This window comes from Daldinia decipiens (genome assembly GCF_022478715.1).
Source record: "Daldinia decipiens strain CBS 113046 unplaced genomic scaffold F4813scaffold_21, whole genome shotgun sequence".
In the NCBI taxonomy this organism is placed as follows: Eukaryota; Fungi; Ascomycota; class Sordariomycetes; order Xylariales; family Hypoxylaceae; genus Daldinia; species Daldinia decipiens.
This window is the reverse complement of record NW_026054564.1, coordinates 458,003-474,656: the sequence shown is the minus strand read 5'-3', so window position 1 is coordinate 474,656 and position 16,654 is coordinate 458,003. Positions and strand designations below refer to the sequence as shown.

The following is a 16,654-nucleotide window of genomic DNA, read 5'->3' as shown; positions in this document are numbered from 1 at the left end:
GGTACTATATTCACAAAATAAAAGGCTAACTACCTACCTCCTAGTTAAAGTACGTACGTACGTACCAGGGTCTACTCAGTCTCCTCAATAACGAGATTTCTAGGTAGTGTTCGTAATGCTTCAAGGAAACTAAATTTTCAATATTGGCTGCAAGCTGCAATAGTTTCTGTTGCAAAAAGCGTGACAGCATCCAAATCCTCCTTGGCAAGGTCATGAATACGAGACCTCTCCGGGTTTTAGGTATTCCACCGCCGAATTTTCTACTGGTAACAACTGCTACTGTACGGTACGGTACGGAGCAGTCCGTCTCAGTTACAGCGAGCGCTGGAAAACAACAGTGGATAGGTAGGTATCTAGCGCTCGCTAGCATGCGCGTAACAAGAGGTACATAGGAGATTTGGCTTGGCACAGCCATGGTTATTAAAAAGAGGCAAGTGTTCTATTATAATCCTTCTATGCCTGTACCTATGCTTGTAGTTGCGTAAGCACTATACGGAATCGGTTCGACTCGACATGATTAATACTTACCTCTAGATGATGAAGGATAAGAAAAAATAGATCGTTATAATTTCTATTGAGAAAAGGTTTATCTATTGCGTCCGATCGAACTTTCACTACGGATGTTCCCACTCAGCCCACACAACCCGCGTCCGATTACCACGAGTCGGCCTAGTAGCATGGGTCAAGCGGCAAGCCGTGCCGCCAAACGATCCGCTAACGCTACATATTTGGGGCTGCTGTTCTACCTAGTAAAGCTCGGACGCGAAACTTTCCATACATTAGGCAGTGCAGGCTCTTGGGGTCGTCAAGTGAAGGATCGGATTATCGAAACAGAGCCCATCTGTGTATGATGACATATTCCAAGTTTATTAAGTTTCAAGTTGTGATGATGGGTCGACTTAGACTTCTGATTACATGAATACATTATGTACATGTATATAGTAAATGAAAGCTTGGAGTGGTCATGTGTCGTACCTTGCTGTTTTCCTTGTACCTGACATCACCGATTAAAGCTTAGCTCACGCTTTCGCTTTCAAGTGCCGCCACGCTATGCCACGCCAGGTTGTCATTGATGGTTGCTAAAGATTGCTATGTATGTATGTTAGTCCGGAGAGTCTTCACATCAAGTGACTACATGTAATCTTCGTCTAATGTATATTTGCTAGGGCTATGTTAGGTACGTCGTATGCGTGTAAGTGGACAGTTAAGTACCCTAAACCTACCTACCTATGTGAAGGCATGTTAGGTGTGAGCAATATTGTTGTAGTTTGCCAACAACCTATTTAATTGGTCGCGACTCATATCAAAGGCCGCTTCCCAAGCCGTTTCCCAAGCCGTTTCCACTAGCTTTAGTTCTCCAACCTTAAGTGCCTACCTAGGTTACATTCTTATAGTGAGGTATCAATAAGATTCGTCGTTTACTTAACTTGCTTCTGATACATAACATACAGCGGTCCTGTAAGTCTTAAACAAAGACTCAGACTCTCCAGTAATCTGAAGGATTTTCGAGGGCCGGGTCTATCCCGTGGGTATCCCTACCTAATGTAGGAAGTTGGGTGTATCTCGTGTATCTCGTGTATTTCATAACCTGAGAGTTTGCCATTGACAGGATTGACAGGCAGACAGGTAGTACCTCATTGGATGCATTGGGTTGATGCATTGGATGCTCATTGGATGCATGCTTACATGCCCTATGTATCTTCATATAAGCCATGTACCGTACCCAAATTCTTTTTTCATCAACCCGCACCCTGTTAAATGCGTGGCCCCTAATAGGACCAAGTTCGGCCAGGGTGGTAGCGATTCGGATGTTACATACATGATGTAGGTACAGGTAAGTGGCCAGGAAGAATGCGTCCCATAGGTATGCAAAAAGTAACTAGCTACTCGAACAAATGATTAAATTCCTACGAATCGCTAATTATTACGAGGTACTCATTACTTATATGCTACGTAACACGACCGAATTCGATATGTACAATACTCTGAATTACTCCACTAAAAGGTGATTGTCCACAGTACCCGCGTACCCGTCAGCCCGTTAACATCCAGCCTGCCAATGCTTGCCAACCCAAAGGGTTCCCCCCCCTGTGTGTGACTTCATTTCGCAAAGTCCATTTAATCGCCCTTTCCCTGTTGTTCCTACTGTCCCTGCCACACGCACTGACTGAAAATAGTAGTTGCCAACGACGCTACCCCCGTTTCTGATTTTTTCTTTTCCCTTATGTTAAGTTCCTTGTAAGTGTTCCATATCTCCCCACTGCCGACCGCCACAGTCCCTCTATCGGTTCCCTCTAAACTTCTCCCCCAAGAAACTGAACCACCTCGAACCACTACTACCATCACCACCACCACCAAATCTGGAGCCCAATCCAAAACTTACAACATTCCAACACGAACGAGCTTCGTCCCCATGCCTGCGCTGGAAACGCATTGAAGCAGTTCGCGTCAGCCCCAATATCCACAACTTCCTTTTTTTTCCGTCATCGCTAATTGGTCTCTCAGTCTGACTAAAGGGACCAAAAGTAAAGGAGAAACATCAATATAATCTGCGTGTAATAACGTCCCGGTTGCTGCGGTGCGACGGCGTTTTGGAGGTCTTGTCAATTCGAGCAAGACGCAGTTAGTAACTGCACGAATTGGATTGCGATAGATTTCGGCGAACCGAATCGGCTGGTGACATTCAGTTCAATACTTTACTGATTATATGCATAATTCGAGTTAATCCGCGCCCATGGCGATAATCAGTCTGCGGCGATCGTTACCCAGCATCATCGACAGGAACCCGCAATCGCGCATTGTGATATAGCCTCGCTAATATTTCCTACAACCAAGGCCGACCGTCGACCTTTGGAAATATGGCCTTGTGGCCTTTCCGCCGCAGGGGCTCGCGCAAGCGATCTCGAACGCCAGCCCTCGGTTCCGATGCCGACACTTCAGAGCGTGGTCGTCAACCGCAACCACCATCGCGAAGTCAGACCGAACCCGTCGATATTACAACAGGCAATGAGTCTCTAAGAGGAAAGCGAGATGGTCCTCACAAGTTACAACGGCGCCAACGTACCTATAGCTTCTCCCCCGGGCGTCGAGATTCTATACGCGTTGAAAAGACGAAAAAGGGACCGGTTATATCGTTACCTGCCGACTCTATACCGACCGTCGCAGATGAAGCATATAGGGGCCACGGATTACCACCGGGATCTAACGACGACCTCGCGACTCGAGTGCCGACTTTGCATCATGAGAACTCACGAAACAAACGACGGGGCCAGCCCTTACCACGAAAAAAGTCCAGTAAACGCCGGAAAGAGGACCATAGCCGGGAGGCCGAAATCAAGGCTATGAGCCAGTTTATGCCAGTACGCCCTGCTGCGGACGCCTGGCCAGCTGGCCGCTTAATGAAAAGGGAGAGCAGACGGACAAGGCCAGGTTCAAGCAGGAACTGGGATGAACCTTCCTCCGATATTTCATTGCCTATGCCTCGCTCTATCCATTCGGCTATGTCGACGGACTCGGAACAACTCTCTTGGAAGGTCTCTACCTTTGAGGCTCTTGCACCTCGCCCGACACTACGATGTGCTGCCAATCCTGTTTATGGACCAGCAGCCAGTAGTGCGTTAACCCGATCTCAGTCCACGAAGCGGAAACTTGCAGAAAGGAGCCCAATTCCCGAGGCTACACTCCGAGCTCATAAGAGGATTGATAATCTAGCGGACGACTTGGATGCATCAGATCTACGGGAATTGATGGAACGAGACAAGCGGAGGAGAGAAAGGAAGAAAGAGAAAGAACGTGAACGAATAGAGAGACGTCTCGCTAGGAGAGCAGAGAAGCAGCGAGCAGAAGAAGCAGAGGCTGTTAAAAGCGGTACTCCACCGCCCCAAAATCTGGAGAGAGGTGTTATGGGTCGTGAAATGGCTGGCGAAGATCCGGCTTCAGTAGTTATCACATCATCGAGAAGGAGACGCTCGGATGACTCGCCACGGAGACATAGCAGGCAGCAGGAAGAATTGGAAACCCGTGGGGATTCACCAAAACCTCTGGATGAGTTCCATCGCACGGAAAGTATTCCCCTTGAGCGGTCTACTCCAGCCAAGGCTGCGAAATCCGAGCAAGTGCCCGAGCCTTCCCAAGAGCAGCAGAAGCAACAGCCATCTTCGCGCTCCTCGAGCCCGAAAATATTAAGTTTCATTCGTACGAGGACTTCGCGCTCGAGGTCACCCAAAGATTCCGCCCGAACCAGGGTTGATATTGAACAACCTTCACCTTCACTAACTAAGCTAGACTATGCAGAGTCTAGTAGCAGGGTATCCGACGCCGGCTCCGCGAAACCGTGGAGGTCATTCTTCAGATGGGGTAAGAATAAGCGCAGTTCCGGCCCGTCATCTTTTTCGAACACTTCACGAGATTCTATGTTAGCAGGCCCACCGCCAGCACATCAAAATTTCGTACCGCGAAAAATCAGCTCAGGCGTACCCAAGAGGACTATGTCTCGTTTCCGAGAGGACCTTCCTGAGTTGCCTATATCCCCTCCAGACTCGCGAGTGGCCTCCCCTGATGCCGATCCTCTACCTGTGGACCCCCTGCCCGTAATCCCTGATGACGTGCAGATGCGCTATGATACGCCAACATCAGGCCGTCGATCACACGACGTTATGCGGGCGACTCCTATTTCCTGGCAGCGAGATGAAATCCAGTCGTCGCCGGCGCCACATTCTATGTCGCTCGCCTCTATCGATTCGGAGGCATCTTGGCTCTCGGGCCGCATGAATAGGAAGCGAGCCTCATCGGGTATGAGAAACTCGCTTCAACAGTACGCTCAACCTGCTTTCTCTATGGAATGTGAGGAACATGCTTTAGACGACGAGAATATCGTCGAGGATGAGTATATGAATAGCGTCGTCCCCACTCGTTCACATGAAAAATCTACAGGTGAAGCTCGTCCAAGCAGCGATGAGGAAGATGAAGACTGTGAAGCTAAGTGGGGTGCTGTTGGTCAAACACCTACCGTACACCACAGAGATACCATGCGAAGCAGAGAAGGCTTTCTTCAGTCTTTTGATGACGACGATGAGAAAGGTCTCGAAAAATACAGCGACGATGAAGAAGAGGGTCAAAGTCCTGTTCAACCGCAGAGAGCAACTAGCGTCAACCTTGATAAGGGTCACGCTCGGAATTTCAGCGCGGGTAGCGCTAAGCTGCTAGAGATCTCCCCTCGAGCATCTGGTGAGATCAGGCGGAGTTTACTCGACCGCGGCACTCAGTAGGTGCTATATGCTGACTAGGAGCGAGTGGGTTGACACTACTTGGCACCAAATATTTCAACACGAAACAGGTGCACGATTTAAGCCAGGAGATACGATTGACATTCATCCCCCCTTTCCTTGCGTTTACATACGACCAATTGCTACCAGCTCAACCACATTCATTTGACATTTCCTTCCTCTCGGATACCGACCTTATTCACTCATTACAACCTTTCTTTTCATGTCTCAACGCATAAAACACCAGAAAAAAAGTTGAAAAAGAAAAAGAATTATCCGGTCTATCTCCTGGCTCAATGGTCGGAATATTACACCCTTTCAGGTTGCCTTTCAGGGTGCCTCTCAGGGTCAACCAAGAAAATGGAAACTCCCAGCTTCATTAGGTATCCAGCCAAATGCGCTATCCTCATTGAACATTTCGATGTGCATATCACTCCCACGATATGCCATGTATCTCTACCGACTTCTTACTTCATATTTGCAGAAACATGTGGAGGAGGGGTAAAATATGGCTTGTTTTTTATTATTCTTGATATACTGCGATACCACAGGGGTTATGTGTTTTTATTGCGCGTGGCTTTGTTATCTGTTTTTTGATACCACTCATATTCTGCTGCAGCGCAGGGGTTCATGAGGCGTCCAGGGAGATGCCCACAGTGATGCATAGATGTCTTCTCACACACTGACCGACCTAAATTTCGATAGCTTGTACTTCGGTCTATTCGAATTGATACCTCTTAGGCAGGGCTAAGGATTCGTGCATGCTAGGCAAACGCATCAAATCTACAATGTTATCATGGGATTATTGATGTTAACTCACATGCTCATGTGGGAGACTACTGGGAGTCTACTAGCCAACCCGATCGCGATGCGTTTTCCGGGTTTCGAATAGGGTGAAGGGGCCTGGGTTGGCGAGCAGGTAGGGGAACAGGTGTTCAGGATTGGGAAAATTTAGATGTTCGAATCAAACTAGAGGTGCTCGGAAATATCTGTGAGGCCAACTTGGGCCATTTATACCCTTGCCTTGCCTGTAACGTCGGAGTTTAGGTTGGTCACGTTGTGTACATGTATGAAGTATAATGCTTGTAGACTTGCGAGCTAGAGAAGAATTTTTGTTTTCGATCGATTTCATCGAGGGCCAAGTCACTTGTGAAATGTAGTCTTATATGATCGCCATCAGATTCATGCAGAGATTCATACAGACCCCCCTGGTATTCAAAAACTCGTAAATCCAGACGCCTGGTCATCAGGATTTTCTTTAGTGTAACCCAAAGGATCACGGGTATGCAGTGAGATGATTTGGGATTTACAGGTAGTTAACTGTGCAGAAACGTCATATTCAAATTGTGACGTGTCGAATGCTAATAAAAGTCGGTCAAATTTCAGAGCAAAAAATTACCACGTGATTATCTTTATTTGTAAACGTTTTGAACAATATAGATAATAAGATGTAACTAGTCCTTTACTAATACTGTTGGATTGACTCTGTATTACGTAATAGAATGAAAAGGAATGCAAGTAAAGACTGTGTTCTGATTGGTTGTTATTAAGGTAAGAGAGGAGGGGTGGTTCCCCCGAGTGGGGAAAGATATCTATTGTACAAATGCGCGGGCTGTGCGTGGGCGATGTGTGGGGGCATAAACATTGTCACGTGACGAGGTCACATGACCGTTATCCCAACAAATACTGCTTATAAGATATACAATTTGGAATATTTTATGGAATCAAATTAGCAATGATCGGGAAAATATTTTGTATCGTGCATGGATAAACTACATACTAGACGCCACGAAACGCAGGTTAAAACGCGCTATAGGCCACACTTAAAAAGATTACGAATCACGTCATTAGAAGAACTGACAAATCAAAATTACATTATCAGCTAGAAAGATACTAGAAAGGTATTCGAACGGTATGTAACACTCGACCTGTTCGGCAACGCATTATTGATCCGAATTAGCTAACTATTACCTACTCAATTATACAATCACGTTTCTTGGCATAGCCTTGCTTCCTTCCCGTTCCTCAGAAGCTAATACAGATACGATACATAAAACCCACCAACACCCCGCGTCTTTTCCCCACTGATCATTCTACTTTTCCCCTCCATGTCAAGAAACTTATTCCGAACAGCCCAGTCTACTTTTAGGCAATCTTACAGACCGTCGCACATCTCATCACTGAGACAGTTTCATACTACGTCGCCCAGAATGACTGTACACAACTACCAGACGTAAGTCGCATATATATTTAAGCCCCTCCATAGACATGAAAGCAGTTACATTAGACCTGATGTACCCCGCTCTATTATATGCTCCGTGTCTCCGATGTGTCGACGGCATCGATGCTAACGTTGCATTGCGCAAAGTGCCGATTCCTTCAAGGAGGCCGTTAAGAACAACAAGGTCGTCCTGCTCGACTGCTTTGCCACTTGGTGTGGTCCTTGCAAGGCCATTGCTCCCATCCTAGCGAAGTGAGTTCCACATCCGAAATCCCTCACAAGCGAGGCGCTATATCATTATCGCCTATAATCCTTGTGCCCAGGGCAGTGCGTCGCTAACCATGTATAACGATAGCCACTCGAACGAGGAGCAGTTCAAGGACATCCATTTCGCCAAGATCGACGTTGACGACCTACCCGACCTGGCCGAAGAGCTCGGAGTCACCGCCATGCCTACCTTCCTGCTCTTCAAGGACGGCGAGTTGGCGCCTGCTGAGAAGCTCGTCGGCGCAAACCCTAACGCGCTCGTTACGCTTCTCAAGAACAACGCCGCCTGATTGGTGACCTGTTTGTCGGGTGGGGTCGGTCGGTTGAGAACGAAGTATGAATAGAGGGGCGTGCGAACTTGGCGTCGGCCGAGAAAGGATATCCCACAGAGCTCGAGGTCGCATTCATCGGTACGGGTGGTCGCGGAGGAGGCTTTGTCATGTTCATGAGTATAGTTTTTGCTTTATTAATAGAGTAGCGTTTACGAAACCCTGAATAAATGAATAATTCCTAGTGCATAAAGTATTTCAGCCATAATGTCTTGCGATATCCTATCCACGAACCGGCGAACGTCTTTTTAGGTTATCTCTATAAGTTGATATTGCCGAAGACATCGAGTGATGGAGCCTGATCGCTTGCTTACAGTGACATATTCAATCCTTGGAATCGAAAAGCTGAAGGTGAGAGATTCATAGCTGTTTCTATTGCAATTTAGAAACTATTTAACAGGCCTTCTTATATTACTTCCAAGTGGGAGACAGTATCTAATCCTCACCTATTAATTTAATGGGAGTTATTACGGTACATATTTATCAAAGTTAACAAATTAAGACTGAACATACGTTCAATAGGCGTTGCTTAAAGGATGGTATAAGCAACGTCGACCAATTAAGCTTGCGAATAGTTACATACATATCATTTTACCCACACTTGATGATGTAGCTAATAGTCTTAACTTAATTTTTCATAGCCTTTGATAATACGTAACAATACAATGCCTAGCTTTCCTTTTACTTTTATCAGGACGCTTACTTCATTTTCTAGGTCGGGTTTACAAGAAATTGGATTTACTCGATATAACTAACAGGTGCCAGGTACCTAGATATTTATCGATGTATTGCTTTTACTTGGTTTGGATTTGGCAATAAGAATAAGACAAGTTGGGTATCATTAGCTTCCAATTGTACATATGTTTAGGGGAATTTCTTTAGCTCAATCCGACTATTTCGGAGTTTTGATTTGTTGGTCGACAAGGTTAGGTTTATTGATAGATCTCACGTAGTAAAATAACCCGTTGGCTGCTGTTAATATGCGGCTCTATATGTGGTACCTGACTAATTTCTGCAGTGACGCGTACCACTTACGTAACAATTCTATAGGCTTGCCCCTGAATTGTCAACTGCACGCCAAGGACGGGAGGTCCCTCTTTGACGTAGGTATGTTACATAATATAATCTATCAACTTGGTGGGTCTTCATTTTCATAGCAACAACAGGTAGGTACATAGCAGTTATTTTATAAGGTTTGAGGAATATTGTATTTGAAGTTACCTGCTCTAATATCTTTGAATTTATCTAGGTACTTTATGCGGTTGAAATAGAATAACCTCTTGTTAGTTGCTTGTCGCGATATGTTAACATCTAACCTAATAATAAGTCCTTTGCGCGGAAGTGGTTTTTAGCTTTCAACCGTACCCCTCGAGCTCGAACGATTCAAGTGTATGAAGAGATCTACTCATGGATCAGATAAGAAATGATTGGTTAAGACCATATAGAGTACGGTTGACCAGAGCTGAAATTAGGGCTGCCACTTCTGCACGAGCCATGGCACAAGGGGTCGGGACCAAAACTCCTCGCATTGGGCAATCAGATCGTAACTGATAATAATCAGTGCCGCCTCTGTGGGGAGAATGTGGGCTGCAGGATCATTTTGTCGAGTGTTCATGTACAATACCTAATTATAGACTTAGACTTCTCTATGCTTTGTTCGGCTTCGGACACCAAATGGTCTTTGATTGGTTAACTTCTTTTATTTCGCTCTTTTGGTTTTAACCCCGTGTTACACTGTTATAACTCTCCATGATAGTGGTAGTTAAGAAAGCATTCGTCAACTCTAATTCTGTTTTCTGAACCCCCTTTCATGACTTATCGAATTGCTATGTTAGGTAGAGGTTAAGCGATGGACAACATGATGACGACTCCTCCGACCTCAAGGACATTAGACAACACGTCAAGATCAGATTTCCCGCAGCTGCTAAGATTTTCCCCATCAAACATGATCTTTACGATGAGTAGTGCTCACTCCTCTGTGACCTGTCGTAACCATTTGCAGCTTCTTTAGTGGAGTTCCGGGTAAGACTCTTTCTGCCCCAGTTTATGTAGATATCAATGTGATATATCTCCGCTATGATACGTAACGAGCCCTAGCAAAACGTAGAAAATTGAAACCAGGATGGGAACGGTCGCAAGGCTTAGCGCAAGCCTCACTACTGACGGCCTGTATGTATGTATGTATGTCTCCTCGTCTCTTTAATGACCAGGCGAAAAAGTTGTTTCATTAACACGCGTCCTGATTTCGTGCGCTAGGTGATTTTGACGATCCCTTCCTATTCCAGTTGACTCCAGCCGCGAGGCAACATAGCGCTGGAGGCTCTTGAGGGACCCTTGTGTGAGGTTAGAAACACTTTCCCCACGTAAAGAGTCTACGCACGGCTCTGAGGGAACGCTGACAGCTGCTTTTTTATTCTGTCGTCGTAAGCACGTCGTATTAGTAGGAACGTCCAGATGTCCGGTGCGTGTATGTATCTACTTCTACTATTGGCCAGAGAACTGCACAATAATAAAAGTAGATTGCAGCTTAGAGGTCTCCTTATGGACCATTCTCACGATAGTGGCAAGACTATGATCGGCCCTGGGATTGGTTTGATCGTTTACATACATGGAAAACTTGAACACGCGGCTTGATGGTCCTACTTTCTATACGCCTTCATCGACGGTTATATGTTAGTCGGGTTAGGCTTATGGCCAGCACCTGATGTTATGAACAGTGAGCTATTATACCGTATTTTTCGGCTCGAAGGTTTATATTATAAGAAAGAAAATATAAGTTAAACCACCCTTACTGGGGCCACCCTAGTGGGGGCCACCCATTTCCCATACAAAATCAACAACTTCGCATGTCTATAATTAATTTAAAAAAATAAATAAAAATAGATAATATCTTATGTTTTACTTTGCGATTATTATAATAGCTTATGTATATTTTATTATATTTAAAATCTAATATTTTGATAATAAAATAATAAAGTGTATTTTTAATATTATTTTAAAAATTTTAAAAATTTTAATTTTATATGGAAATTTTATTAAATTACCATAAAACCTTATAAACGCTTATAACTTCTTAGATAAATAAATTATATAATTGGCCTTAAATTTAAAAGTTGTATTAAAACGTCCCTTATTTAACGATATAGATTCTACATTTATACTATATTAATTGGTAAAGTTATAAGCAATAATATCTCTTAACAGCTTTACATATAAATTTGTATGTGTAATTGTTAGTGTATACTCTTGTATTCATTTTACCATAGATATTAGCCCTGCCATTTTTTCAAAATTTTATACCTGGTGAAAATCTAATACCGTACTCAAAATCAAAGACTGTATAATTCTATCTATTTTCTTGAATTAAATACAGATATGCGAAATCGTTGATTTTGTATGGGAAATGGGTGGCCCCCACTAGGGTGGCCCCAGTAAGGGTGGTTTGACTTACTACGAAGTAGAATAGCCAAGTCACTTCTCAATGAATAAGTGAAGCGCCGTCTGAAGTCATGGCTTGTTTCTTGCTGCATGGCTCCATTCTGGTTTGAGCAATTCATATCCATTTTTAGATGCTTCCCGGGGAGATATCCTTGAAGGGTCTCGAGAAGACATCAGCCTAGCTACTTGTATGCAGGGTCTTTTTGATACGATCTTAACAACTCCTAGGTGGTTTTATCACAGCGTTGACTAGGGACATACCTCGCTTAGGATATTTACATATAAGTATGAGAAGATCATCGACATCTCTTCAATATGAACAGTATCTCATCAGATTTTCCTCGTCTCTGTCCTCTTCTTCAAATCTCCCTTCATCTATCTCTCGTTGTCAGCGATTACATTATCTTTATACCGAACCAAATTAAACCATAGTATCTACCTACCTATAACACTTCAACGATATGGATTCGTTCAGGCTGAAAGCACTACTCGCAACTTTTATAGCCAGTAGTGGGTTTGCTCAAGCGCAATGCCCAGCCGTATGGACAGACGTTGCTGCGGATTTGAAGGAAACCTTCTTAGACGGTGGCGGGAAGTGTAATGATAATGCTCGTGCGGCAATTCGACTTGCATTCCATGACTGCTTCCCTGGCGCTTGTGATGGGTCGATCATATTGACCAACGAATGCACAGACCGTGGTGAAAACAGCCAGATGGTTGATATATGTTCGACATTGGGTGATAAGGCAACACAGTTCGGTGTTGGCACTGCAGATCTGATTCAGTTTGCTGCTGGTGAGTTTTAGCCCAATACCTCCGTTTTTGCTTACCCCTGGCTCACATATTTATTCAACCTATAGCTTATGGAATAGCGTCTTGCCCCGGCCTACCTGCGATATCGGTCAAAGTCGGCAGAGTAGATTCATCCGAAGCGAATCCCACGGGCCAGCTGCCCGGTGCCAATGACAACGCTACATCGATAGTGTCCGCGTTCGCGGCGAAAGGCTTCTCGGTTACCGAGTTAGTTGCTTTGGTCGGAGCTCATAGCGCTGCCAAGGATTTGAACGGAAACGCGCTTGACACAACGGTACAGGAGATGGACACCAACTTCTACACTGAGACCGCAGAAGGAAGCGCGCCTTCTAGTTTGAATAGCGACAAATTCCTAAGCAATTCGACAGAAACAAGCGCTGACTGGAATTCTTTTGGTTCTGATGCCGCAGCATGGGCTGCTGCTTTTGTGCCAGCGTAAGTTTGCCCCCTTGTTCCCCTACCTTTCTCTAGGCACATTTAGTATCGACATAGTCACTGATATTTCCCGTGTAGGATGGAAAAGCTAAGCATGCTCGGCAACGACGAGGCTAGCCTAACAGATTGTTCTAGTGTCATCACAGAGGCATTTGCCTAGTCAGTAATCATCCGGTATGTTGGACTGGCTTCGGCATGTTGGTTGTCTTATAGTAGCTACGGAGTATTTGTGAATGGTAACGTGTTTTATAAGGAAGGGATATAGTCATTTATAAAGGATTAGACAAGAGGGGAGTTTTGGGACAAAGAAAATATATTTAAATGTTTAAGAACATAACTAAGTTATCATACTATAACTACACTTAGTTAACTAAGAGTGTGTAAGCGAAGTTTCTAGGTTTGGCCGATTTCAAAACTAAAACGTGCCTAAATTGAATCGTATTTAGAAGATTCAGTGATATTGTGAATAACATATGTTAGCTACCTACCTACTTAACTTTATATGTCAAGAACTACCTACCACGAGACAGCCTCTAAGCAAGGCTATGAAATTAATTACTAGTAACTCTTGAAAACGCGAGGTTTGGGATCAACCTGGGCTATTTGTTCCTAACTACCTCCGGCCGCGGCCTTGGCCTTGTGAACCCCTTGATGAAAGTGTGCCCCTTGATGGGGAATTACCTCTTGTCGAAGATGTGCCCCTTGGTGTGGTACCACCTCTTATCGAAGTGGTATCACCCGCGGTAGGCCTCCCGCTAAGGTCGGCCGAAGCCATCTTTGCGAGGGAAGCTTCTCGCCCCTTTTCGAGAGTCTGGAAAGTGACCTCTTGGTCCTTCTTTAAGGGGCTAATCATAATAAACATGACAACTTTTGTCCGGCGTGAGAGAGTAGGTCTTAATGACCGTACGAGCTCTGTATCATAAACGACAGGCTTTCCAGTCGCTATGCAATGAATGAGCTTAGTCAAGCTCATCAAGGACTTATTAATTATGATCCCTTCCCTACGAAGATTGTTCTCCAATCCCATTGCATTTGGCCTCTCGCTCCCCGCGAGGTCGACGATATTAAGGACGCCAGTCTTGATTTCCCTTGCGTTTCTTCGTGATTTCCTTATAATCTCAAATGAAAGAATCAGATGCGAACGAGAGCTAGTAGCGTTCATATCAGTTGCCGAAACTACCCTGTAACCCATCGCAGTCTCTATCACATCCTCGGCATCTGCACGAGAATACAATTGCCGCTTCCGGACCGAGTTGATTCGGACCTCGGTCTCCCTCTTTCCCGCCTCGACTGCCCCCAAGAGGTCAAAAGTCTTGTCCTGATAAATTTCTTGGATGCTTACCGAAATCGTGTATTCGAATTCATCTGCTTGCATATCCTTAGTCTCAAATATTAAAAACATGGACCTTGGAATCACTCCGTCTTGTCTAAGGTCTTCTTGGCCTGCGTGGTTAAGAGTAAATGTCTTTCCAGCGCCGGTTTGTCCGTAAGCGAGCAGTATGATCTTTTGGCCATCCATTGAAGATTCAACAAGGTCGCTGATATGCTCGAAGACGTCCTCGTTGGTATCCGATGAACTAAAGATACGCTCGAAATCATAGGTTTTCGGGGTGTCATTGATTACGTCTCCCTTAAAGTTCGTTCGTGTAGTGGGTATGGTCATCTTTCCCCAGTACGATGAATACTCCCCCATTTCTTGCGGACCAAAGTCTACAAGGTCTTCTTCCGGGGTGTCCTTTCCTGGGGGTCGAATCCTGCATAAAACCCTAATGTTACCTTGAATATCTCGAAGAGTTTCAACAAGGGCTCGGCTTTTCTTTCTTTCTTCTTGAAGTAGATTTTGGACTCTATTATAATCCTCCGTCTTCTGAAGCAGTTCGGCCTTTATCTCTTTCGTTTTCTCAAGTAATTCGGCCTTCATCTCCTCCGTTTGCTCAAGCAGCTCGGCCTTCATCTTTTCAATTTCTGCTTCGTCTCTAGCTTGATCAGAAATTTCAATGCTGTAGCTAGTGTCATCGAAACTTTTAATACCATAACTAGTTTCAACAGAGCTTTGGGGGTTGTCTTCATAGCGCGTGATAGTCGTATCTTGACGGGGGATTGTTGTATCTTGACTTCCTTCTAAGAGTTGGAATATTATATCCCTAGATTTGTTGAATTCGGCTGGTATATGTTTCCATACTGCTGCCTGGGTTTCGGTAGAAATGACGACTATCTTCTCAAGTGTCTTGATACGTTCTTCAACTCTTGCGAGCTTGTGTTCTAGACTTGAGTGATCCATTGGGACGAAATGTTAAGTTGGAGCGATCGAAATGAATAAAACAATACAGGTTACGTGCTAGCAGGTTGTATTTAAATTTAAATATGATCTAATGATCTGTGAATTGAGTTGTTATACTTTTTGAAAGAGAATTGCCGATCACATCCGATTATTTTATCCTTAGTGCAAATAGAACAATGTTCTATACAAGCTCGATTGTTTCTTGTTTTTTAATAAACAATGCTATTAATTAGGTATATAATTAGTGTTTATCTCTATTTATAGTTTATTATTGGCCCTTGTTTTCTTTCAAAGCAGACTACCTATCCTTTCTACACAAAAGTCCTGTTTCAATATGTATCAAAATGCAAGTGCACAATGTACTATTATTAGTGGACAGTATGATATTATATGAACAATGCATATAACTTAATTAACCAACCAAGCTTCTTTATAAGTAAAGGGGAAGCCTACCTGAGAGGTAGTTTATATACACGCTCTAAATGCCTTGTACGGTACCTGGCAACAGTTTCTAGACTACCCATTTCGGCAATTAAAATATCTGCCGAGGCAAGGGGTAGATTTTAGAACGCATCCTACCACTATTACCACTATTGACTGGTTCCAGTGCGCATGAAGAGGTTGGGTGGCCTTTCTCGTGAGAGGAATTCGCTATCAACTTCGTACTCTATGTCGGGCCCTTCGCCATGAAAGCCTAGACGGGAGTAGACATGCCTTCCCACTAAATACGGGTTAAAAGGTACCTAGTTATGGAATAAGAAAATACTTACTGCTCGATGCTTCGGTAACAGCTTCCAAACCGCCCCGTCGTCTTGCTTCGTCAAGACCCCATTGGGCTAGTTTTAGTGCAATTCCCCTTCGTTGGTAAGCTGGATCGACGGAGCACGAGCGGAGATGCATCACCGCCGGTGGATGCGATGTTGCCTTTTCTTTGATAACCTCGACACGGCGCTTTACAAACGAACGCATAACCTGGAAAAGGTAACGCTGCTCGACTTCATCATCGGGATAAAGTGACTTAATATTTGACAAGATATGTTGGTCATCAGACGGCCGTTCGCCGTGGCCTTCAACTATTGATAACTGATCCCAGACTGCCAGGCCAGCCACAACTGGTCGTCCTTGGTCGGAAACAGTAGCCTTGAGAAAAATAGTATTTGCATTTCCCTGGTTGTCGTATGTGACATTGCGCCATTTCTCAACCAACTTTGCCGCGGCACGGGCTCTACCCTCGGGGTTGTCCCATCCGGGATTCATAGCCATCCAAAGGGTATCGTGAACCTGGTTCCCAAACGCATTGCAGGCACAGTCAAATCCAGCGATGATATCTTCCTCGCGATCGATGATTTCAACTCGAGGTTCTTCCTCTCGCGATTTAGTTGGTGTAGGTTGGTGAGCCATGTCGTGAGAATAGGTACTAGAATAGTGACGATGAGGAAGTGGAGAGAATCTTTACGAATTACTGAAGAAAATTGAGCCATTGAGCCATTGAGCCATTGAGCCATTAAGCCATCATAGTCGGACCTTAAAGATGAGCAAAATTCATTACCTAATAGTAGATTAATGAAGTCTTAAATAACCAAGTTGCCAAGAATATTATAGACTT

General features: G+C 44.5%; 5 protein-coding genes across 5 annotated transcripts; 3 read left to right on the top strand and 2 right to left on the bottom strand.

Annotated features, from left to right (window-relative positions):
- The first annotated feature begins 2,601 nt into the window (after nucleotides 1-2,601).
- Nucleotides 2,602-5,446, top strand: F4813DRAFT_124785 (uncharacterized protein). Its single transcript, XM_049238634.1, has one exon. The coding sequence runs from the start codon at nucleotides 2,859-2,861 to the stop codon at nucleotides 5,265-5,267; it is 2,409 nt and encodes an 802-aa protein (XP_049098718.1). The 5' UTR covers nucleotides 2,602-2,858; the 3' UTR covers nucleotides 5,268-5,446.
- Nucleotides 5,447-6,856: 1,410 nt separating this feature from the next.
- On the top strand, nucleotides 6,857-8,268 carry F4813DRAFT_363188 (thioredoxin). Its single transcript, XM_049243677.1, has 3 exons — nucleotides 6,857-7,497; nucleotides 7,633-7,737; nucleotides 7,841-8,268. The coding sequence occupies exons 1-3, from the start codon at nucleotides 7,373-7,375 to the stop codon at nucleotides 8,040-8,042; spliced, it is 432 nt and encodes a 143-aa protein (XP_049098717.1). The 5' UTR covers nucleotides 6,857-7,372; the 3' UTR covers nucleotides 8,043-8,268.
- A 3,566-nt stretch (nucleotides 8,269-11,834) lies between these two features.
- F4813DRAFT_390457 (putative class II peroxidase) lies at nucleotides 11,835-12,927 on the top strand (the record flags this gene model as incomplete). The annotated part of the gene is made up of 4 exons (XM_049247022.1): nucleotides 11,835-11,950; nucleotides 12,031-12,314; nucleotides 12,380-12,767; nucleotides 12,846-12,927. 4 exons carry the CDS (start codon nucleotides 11,835-11,837, stop codon nucleotides 12,925-12,927), a joined length of 870 nt encoding a protein of 289 aa, XP_049098716.1.
- A 453-nt stretch (nucleotides 12,928-13,380) lies between these two features.
- On the bottom strand, nucleotides 13,381-15,135 carry F4813DRAFT_397331 (P-loop containing nucleoside triphosphate hydrolase protein; the record flags this gene model as incomplete). Its single annotated transcript, XM_049247931.1, has 1 exon — nucleotides 13,381-15,135. Exon 1 carries the CDS (start codon nucleotides 15,046-15,048, stop codon nucleotides 13,381-13,383), a length of 1,668 nt encoding a protein of 555 aa, XP_049098715.1. The 5' UTR covers nucleotides 15,049-15,135.
- Nucleotides 15,136-15,638: 503 nt separating this feature from the next.
- On the bottom strand, nucleotides 15,639-16,449 carry F4813DRAFT_390455 (uncharacterized protein; the record flags this gene model as incomplete). Its single annotated transcript, XM_049247021.1, has 2 exons — nucleotides 15,639-15,769; nucleotides 15,819-16,449. 2 exons carry the CDS (start codon nucleotides 16,447-16,449, stop codon nucleotides 15,639-15,641), a joined length of 762 nt encoding a protein of 253 aa, XP_049098714.1.
- Between the last annotated feature and the right edge of the window lie 205 nt (nucleotides 16,450-16,654).